This window comes from Gossypium hirsutum, chromosome D13 (assembly GCF_007990345.1).
Source record: "Gossypium hirsutum isolate 1008001.06 chromosome D13, Gossypium_hirsutum_v2.1, whole genome shotgun sequence".
NCBI lineage: Eukaryota > Viridiplantae > Streptophyta > Magnoliopsida > Malvales > Malvaceae > Gossypium > Gossypium hirsutum.
This window is the reverse complement of record NC_053449.1, coordinates 4,009,601-4,018,321: the sequence shown is the minus strand read 5'-3', so window position 1 is coordinate 4,018,321 and position 8,721 is coordinate 4,009,601. Positions and strand designations below refer to the sequence as shown.

At 39.5% G+C, this 8,721-nt stretch overlaps 1 protein-coding gene across 1 annotated transcript; it reads left to right on the top strand.

Moving 5' to 3' along the window:
• The first annotated feature begins 7,740 nt into the window (after positions 1-7,740).
• LOC107898059 (L-type lectin-domain containing receptor kinase IX.1-like) lies at positions 7,741-8,610 on the top strand. The gene has a single exon (XM_041109788.1). The coding sequence runs from the start codon at positions 7,741-7,743 to the stop codon at positions 8,608-8,610; it is 870 nt and encodes a 289-aa protein (XP_040965722.1).
• The last annotated feature ends 111 nt before the right edge of the window (positions 8,611-8,721 follow it).

The window sequence follows — 8,721 nt, the reverse complement described above, 5'->3', positions numbered from 1 at the left end:
TTCTTAAGGGACCTGGTATTCAAAGAATGGCTTCATCAAACTTTTCACTAGCTGCACCACAAGTCTTCAATGGGGAAGGCTATCACATATGGGTGGTCAAAATGAAGACCTACCTGCAGGCTTTTGATTTGTGGGAGTTTGTCAACTCTGATGTTGAACTAAAGCCACTTAGAGCCAATCCAACAATGGCTCAGATCAGGCAGCATGCTGATGAGAGGACTAAGAGGCACAAGGCCATGTCTTGCATCCAGAACTCAGTGTCTGATGTGATTTTCACAAGGATTATGGCCTGTGAATCACCAAAGCAGACTTGGGACAAGTTGAAAGAGGAGTTTCAAGGGACAGAAAGGACAAGGCAGCAACAGCTGTTGAATTTGAGGAGAGAATTTGAGAATTTGAAGATGAAGGAAGAAGAAACTGTCAAGCAATACTCTGACAGGATTATGGCTGTGGTTAACAGCATTAGGCTCCTTGGAGAGCAATTTAATGAAGCTACGATAGTGGAGAAGGTTATTGCAACTCTGCCTGAGAGGTATGAGGCAAAAATCTCATCTCTTGAAGATTCAAGGGACCTGTCTAGCATCTCCCTGACAGAGTTGATCAATGCTCTATATGCTCAAGAGCAGAGGAGAGCAAGCAGACTAGAGGAGCACCAAGAAGGTGCCTTTCAGGCAAGGACAAATACTGCCTACAAAGGCAAGAGGGCCTGGAGAGACAAGCCAAGGTATGATGCTGCAAGAAAAGAAGGTCAGACTTGCAAGCATTGCAAAAGGGCTGGTCATCCAGAAGAAAAACGCTGGTTCAATCCAGATGCTGTATGCCAGCATTGCATAAGGAAGGGCCATGTTGAGAGAGTCTGCAAAAGCAAGGGTAAACCAAGGCAGAATCATTCCCAACAAGTGAAGGCAGAAGCTCGAGTGGCCAAGGAAGACAGTGACCAAGAGGAGCAAGTCTTTGCTGTGTCATGCTCAGCTACTCAACAAAGAATTCCATCTGGTTGGCTCCTAGACAGTGGATGCACCAATCATATGACACCTGATGCTACAATCTTCAAGTCTTTAGACAGAAGTTGTAGAACCAAAGTCAAAATTGGTAATGGCCACTTTATTCAAGCTGAAGGCAAGGGTGATGTGCTGATATGCACTCCCACAGGTGCCAAAGTGATTTCAAATGTGCTTCTGGTGCCTGAAATTGACAGAAACCTGCTCAGTATAGCTCAATTGCTGGAGAAAGGTTATTCTGTGATGTTCAAAGATAACCAGTGCCAAATCAGTGATCCAAGTGGATCCAAGCTGATGGCAGTCCCTATGGCTGATAAGAGCTTTGTAGTTGATTGGACAAAGGGGTTAAACACTGCCTACACAGCTACAATAGATGAGTCCAAGCTTTGGCATCAAAGACTTAGTCATGCTAACTTCAAGTCAATGGAGCACATGTGCAGGAGTGGTTTGGCTGAAGATTTCATAAGCTCAATTCAAAACCAGGAAGTATGTGAAGTATGTCAGCTAGGCAAGCAGGCCAGACTCCTATTTCCCTCGAATCAAGCTTGGAGAGCTTCTGAAAAACTACAACTAGTGCACACTGATGTGTGTGGCCCCATGAAGACTGAGTCATTAAGTGGAAACAGGTATTTCATACTGTTCATTGACGATTTCTCGAGATATTGTTGGCTTTACTTCTTGAAACAGAAATCAGAGGTGGCCTCTGTGTTTTGGAAGTTCAAAACTGCTGCTGAGACAGAAACAGGCTGCAAGCTGAAGACCATAAGGTCTGATAATGGGACTGAGTACACTTCAGCTCAGTTTCAAGCCTTCTGTGATAAGGCAGGCATCAAACATCAACTTACCAACACTTATACACCTCAGCAAAATGGTGTAAGTGAAAGAAAGAATAGGAGCTTGATGGATATGGCCAGGTGCTTGATGATTCAAAAGAATCTGCCTAAAGCTCTATGGGCAGAAGCAGTTAATGTAATAGCCCAATTCTGGGCCTAGTCGGAACAGTGGTTTCGGGACCACAAATCCGATGAGAGAAAATATGATTATTATTATATTTTTATGGTCTACAATTTCACGGAAAATTTTCGTAAAAATTTCGTTCAAAAATTTCGACGTTTGGGCACTCAATTTAGTCAAAAGGGCTAAAATGTAAAAAGTGCAAAAGTTGAGTTCTACATCTTAGAGGTGTCTAATTGTTATGAAATTTTAAATTGGAGGTCTTTATATGGTAATTAGACCATTAGTTAGTTGATGGACAAAAATGGGCATAGAATTAGTGAAATAGATTTTTTTTAAGTAACGACATTTTAGTCATTTGGTAATTAAATAGAATTAAATGGGAAAAAGATGGAAAAATATGTTCATCTTCTTCATGGTGAACGAAATCAGCAAGGAGGAAGCCATATTTAGGGTTTTAAGCTTTCAAACTCCATAGTAAGTGATTCCAAGCCCCGTTTTTAATGTTCTTTACGTTTTTAGAGTCCTAGTAACTTGGTTTAGCTTATTCTACCATTAATTCGTGTTAGGGTTTATATTTGGAAAAATACCCATAGGTGAAATGTGTTTATTTTGCTGTTTAATGGTAGAATATGAAGCTAGAAATTATGTTAAACAATTTTTGCTAAGCGATTTTAAACGAAAACGGGTAAATTGACATAATCGGTAAAAATACCTAATGTTCAAAAGTGTGTGTTAGAGTGAGAATTTGATGTTGTCATAGAAGGGAAAAATGTTCAGCATGTCATAAAACATAATAATAAGAGATGAATTTTAATTTTCGAGCTCAGGGACAAAAGTGTAAATATGTAAAGTTTGGGGCAAAATTGTAATTTTTCAAAAATTTGGGTGGAGGACTATTTTATTAAATGTGAACATTAAATGAGTTAAATTTTCTATTATAGATCAAGAAAGACGAGAAGACTACCTCAAACGGGGAAAAGAGAAGATAGTGGAGTAAATTGCAAAATTACGATATTTTGCACCGAGGTAAGTAAACATGTGATTTAATGCATTATTTTGATATCATTCAATATATGTTGGGATTTAATAGAACATAGAAGAAATATTCGGCAAGATTCTAAAAAATGTGGTTAAGTTGGAAAGGTGGTAAAATGTTGAAAATATGGGTTTCGGTTGAACACTCGAAATAAGCCGAAGTATTTTAAATGTGAAGGGGGTTGCTAAGTGCTGATTCCCCAAGGGGTTGCTAAGTGCTGATTCCCCGACTCATTGGTGGTTGCTAAGTGCTGATTCCACCGTATCTTGAATATAAAGGGGGTTGCTAAGTGCTGATTCCCCGATTCATTGGTGGTTGCTAAGTGCTGATCCCACCATACTTTAAATGTGAAAGGGGTTGCTAAGTGCTGATTCCCCCAAGGGGTTGCTATGTGCTGATTCCCCGATTCATTGGTGGTTGCTAAGTGCTGATTCCACCATATCTTTGAATGTGAAAGGGGTTGCTAAGTGCTGATTCCCCGAATCACTGGTGGTTGCTAAGTGCTGAATCCACCGATAACGGTTAATATTCCGAGTGTTCAAACGAGTAAACTGGGAAGGTGAATATTTATATGTGGTGGACAAGCTTATAGGAGGAATATTGGGTTTGATACTTAATCGACCCATGTATAAGGTGGGATGAAATATCAAAAATACAAAAGAAACAATTTAATTACAAAACTGTTTTGAACAACAGCAGTTAGGCAACTTTGAAAAATCACCATAAATGGTGGAAAATGAATTATAGGTTGAATAATATATGAAATTGAATATGAATGAGTCTATTTCCATATGAAAGAAACATAGCAAGCAAAAGAGTTGTATATTTGGGGATATTTGAATTTATTTGAGACAGGGTTGGATTGATTCAAAATCCCCTGTTCCAACTTTGGAAAAATCACTAAAAATTGTAAAAAAATAATTATGGCCTAAAATTTATATGCATGGATTCTTTAATGAGTCTATTTTTAATAGAAACATACAAAAACATTTTTGAATTTTGTACAGGGAGTTAATTAAATTTTAGTAAAGGGAGGTCAGAACAGTCAGGCAGTGAAATAGGGGAATCTTTAAAGAATAAAATGTACTAATTGGCTAAATAAAAAATTCTTAAAAATTTATGGTGGAAAGGTATATGATCCTAGTTTTGGGGAAAATTTACGGAATCCAATTTGGATCCCTGTAGCTCCAGATAAAAATAAATTAGTGACTGTGACTCAGAAAAACAGCTTGCTGGAAATTGAACAGTTGATGAGAATTAAGTGTGATTAAAATTATGTTACTATGTAATCATGTGAGGAAATCATTTATTTGTCATATGTTTACTTAATAAGCTATATGCTTACTCGTTTTTATTTTCCCTTGATTATAGTGACATCAATCTGCCCGGAACTTGGACGACGTTAGATAATCATCCACACTATCATCAACTTTTTGGGTATTTTGCAACTAATACTTTGGAAACATGGCATGTATAGATGACTTTATGTATTGCGGTTTAAATATGTATATATATAGTATGGTTAGGTTTAAAATGTTGGTGTTTGATAATGGATAAATTGTGTTTGAGCATACAACTGTATTTGGTTGGAATATTGAATATGTTTGGGATTGTGTTTGAAAATTTGCAGGGGGTTTTATGTAAAATAAGCAGAAATGCTGCCGAAATTAAAAAAAAATAGTAATACCTTATACTCAGTTCCGTTAAGGAATACGGGTAAGGGGTGTTACAGTTAACACTGCAACCTATATTCAAAACAGGCTTCCAACCAAGGCTTTAGTTCAGAAGACTCTATTTGAGGCCTGGTTTGGATTCAAGCCATCACTGGCTCATTTGAAGGTCTTTGGATGCATCTGTTATACACATGTACCTGCTGTTAAAAGGGATAAGTTGTCTGAAAGGGCTCGACCTGGTATTCTGGTGGGCTACAGCACTGTTAAGAAGGGCTATAGGATCTTGGATCCTTCAACAAACAAAGTGTCAGTCAGCAAGGATGTTGTATTTGATGAAAGATCATGTTGGAATTGGGAAAGACATGAACCTGAGGAAGTTTTAGAAGAATTTGCAGCAGATCAAGCTGAGCCAGACCAAAATGGTCCTGAAATGGACATTGATGATGAACCAGTCAGGGGAACAAGACCATTGACTGAGATTTATGAAAGGGCTCATGTAGCCATAACTGAACCAAGCAACTTTGAAGAGGCTGAAGCTCAGCAAGAGTGGAAACAGGTAATGGCTGAAGAGATCAACATGATTGAGAAGAACCAGACTTGGGAATTGGTTGAAAGGCCAATCAAAAGGAAGGTTATTGGAGTAAAATGGGTGTACAAAGCCAAGCAAAATGCTGATGGAAGCTTGAACAAGTTGAAAGCAAGGCTGGTTGTCAAAGGGTTCAGTCAGAAATATGGCCTGGACTACTTGGAGACCTTTGCACCAGTGGCCAGGCTTGACACCATAAGGTTGTTGATTGCCTTAGCTGCACAAATGCAGTGGAAAATTCACCAGCTTGATGTAAAGTTAGCCTTTCTCAATGGAGTTCTTGAAGAAGACATCTATGTTGAGTAACCACAGGGGTTTGAAATAGCTGGGAAGGAGCAAATGGTATACAAGCTGAAGAAAGCCTTGTATGGCTTGAAACAGGCCTCAAGGGCCTGGTATAGCAGAATCGATGGCTATTTAATTGGTTTGGGATTCGATCGAAGCAAGAGTGAGCTAACACTGTATGTTAAGAAGGAAGGGGCACAAACACAACTCATTGTGTCCTTGCATGTTGATGACCTGCTGGTGACAGGAGGAGATCGAACAATGCTGGTCGATTTTAAGACCAAGATGCAGGAAGTGTTTGAAATGTCTAATCTAGGTGAGATGTCCTATTTTCTTGGAATGGAGGTGTCACAAACGCAGAATGGGATATTCCTAAGTCAGAAAAGCTTTGCCATAAAGATTCCAACCAAGTTCTCCATGCAAAACAACAAGGCAACTAAAACTCCTGTTGCTGTTGGAGAGAAACTATCGAGCCAAGGTGATTTTGAGAAGGTTTGTGAAACTACCTACAGAAGTCTAGTTGGTTGTTTGCTATACTTAACTGCCACTAGGCCAGACATAATGTATGCTGTAGGATTGCTCTCAAGATTCTTGCATTGCTGCAATGACAAGCATTTTCAAGCTGCAAAAAAAGTGCTTAGATATGTCAAAGGCACTTTAAGGCATGGTTTGAAGTACAACAAAGAAGGAAATCTGAAGTTGGTTGGCTATACTGATAGTGACTGGGCTGACTCGATAGATGATATGAAAAGCACCTCAGGTTATGCTTTTAACCTTGGTTCAGCCATGTTCTGCTGGAGCTCAAAGAAGCAAAGCTTGGTAGCTCAATCTACTATTGAAGCAGAGTATGTGGCAGCTGCAACTGCTGTCAACCAAGCCATTTGGCTAAGGAAAATTTTAATTGACTTGAATGTGCATCAAAGAGAAGCAACTGAGATTTTTGTGACAACCAATCTCCTGTTGCAATTGTTAAAAATCCAGTGTTCCATGGAAGAACAAAGCATTTCAGTATTAAGTTGCATGTTGTTCGAGAAATGGAGCAAGCACAGGAAGTAATGCTAATTCACTGCAATTCAGAAGATCAACTTGCTGACATTTTGACTAAAGCTCTTAATGTCACAAAATTCGAGTGTCTAAGAAGGAAATTTGGTGTTTGCACTATGCTAACCAAGGAGGAGTGATGAAGTTGGTCAGCATGCAGCAAACACTCGATTGCAAGAAGATCAAGCCATGGAGGAGCTGCTGATGCAAGCTTATTTTGTTCATTTTGTAAACTTTAGTTCATGAAATGAGACTTAGTTCATTTGTAACTAAGATAATTATTTGATTGATGTAATTAGCTTATGTATGAGCTGTAAACATAGCTTTGTATAAGTTTACAAGCTAAAATTTCAAGCTTCTATGTAGTTAGTGGAGGTAGTAATGTGTAGGTGATTACTTGCTGATTTTGACAAGCTTAGTGCTTGATTTATGTACTGGCATCATGCCATTGTTCTCTTTATGAATGAATCAGATTTGTTCATCAATTTTCTCTCCATTGTTCTTAGCTTTTCTTATTTCTTTACTCGAATTCATTTGATTGCTCAGCAAGCATCGAGGCTTGTTGCATAAGACACTTGCCGAGTCTGTTATTTCTGTTACAACTCCAACAATAACTCAGGTGATGGGTTTGCGTTTTTCATTGCTCCCAATGGCTCAAAAATCCCACCTAATTCCGGAGGTGGTCACTTGGGACTTCAAAGTTACGGCATCATCAACTCTCCATTTGTTGCAGTGGAGTTTGATACGTTTGGCAATCCTTGGGATCCTTTCGGGTTGTCAGCTCACGTGGGCATTGGTCTCAACTCTATCGAGACTTCTCTTACCGCTGTCAAATGGTGGTGGAATGAGATTGCAAATGGGGGACTAGTTAATGCTTCCATCACTTATAACTCTAGTACAAACAACCTGAGTGTTCTTTTACTTGATGCTGATGATTTTACTCGTCAAAATTCATCTAGGCTTTCTGCAACTCTGGATCTTAGCATATATTTACTAGAATGGGTCACATTTGGCTTCTCAGGAACCACTGGAAGTTATTTGAGCTTCACACTATTATTCCTGGAATTTCAGCTCTACCTTACAAGTTGTCATGCCCACGAATACAACTATCAATCCTCCAGCAACAAGCCCTCCAGCCAACCCCAAGAGGAAGAGTAGGACATGGCTATGGGTAGTTTAGCCAACATTGGTTCCATTTCTGCTTCACTCCTGGTTCTGGGTCTGGTTTGGTTTTACTGCAGGAGGAGAAACTACAGCAGGAAAGATGGGACCATGTCTGTCAACGTAAACAGAGAAATGGTGACAGCACCTAGGAAGTTTTCCTACAAGGAGCTAAGACTTGCAACCAGTAATTTTGCTGATGAAGGTCTGCTTGGGGAGGGAGGTTTTGGAAAGGTTTATTTAAGCTTCTTGAGGGACATAAGCTACAATATTGCTGTCAAAAGGGTAACTCCAAATTCCCAACAAGGGTTTAAAGAGTATGAATCAGAAATTACCACTATTACCAGATTGAGGCACAGGAATTTGGTCCAACTCATCGGTTGGTGCCATGACAATAATCAGTTCCTCATTGTGTATGAGTTCCTTCCAAATAAGAATCTCGATTACCATCTACATAGAGAGCCATGCTTATTGATATGGGATAAAAGGTATAAAATTGCTATGGGATTGGCTTCAGCGTTGTTCTATCTGCAGGAAGAATGTAATCAATGCGTGTTGCATCGAGACATCAAGTCAAGTAATGTTCTGTTGGATTTGAGTTTCAATGCCAAGCTTGGTGACTTTGGGTTGGCTAGGCTTGTTGACCCTGGACAAGGGTCTCAAACAACACAGGTTATGCTCGGAACGGAAGGTTATATAGCACCCGAGTGTCATGACACATACAAAGCCATCAAAGAATCCGATATATACAGTTTTGGTATTGTTGCCTTAGAAATAGCCACCGGAAACAAGGCGATTGCTGTAATCGAAAGGAACGGCCAGAGATTCAAAACAAAACTGGTGGAATGGGTTTGGGAGCTATATGGGTAAGAGAGTCTTTTTGATGCTGTAGACCCAAGATTGTCTGGCAATTACGACATGGAACAAATGGAACGGCTGCTCTTAGTCGGGCTGGCCTGTGCTCACCCAACTATTTTGACG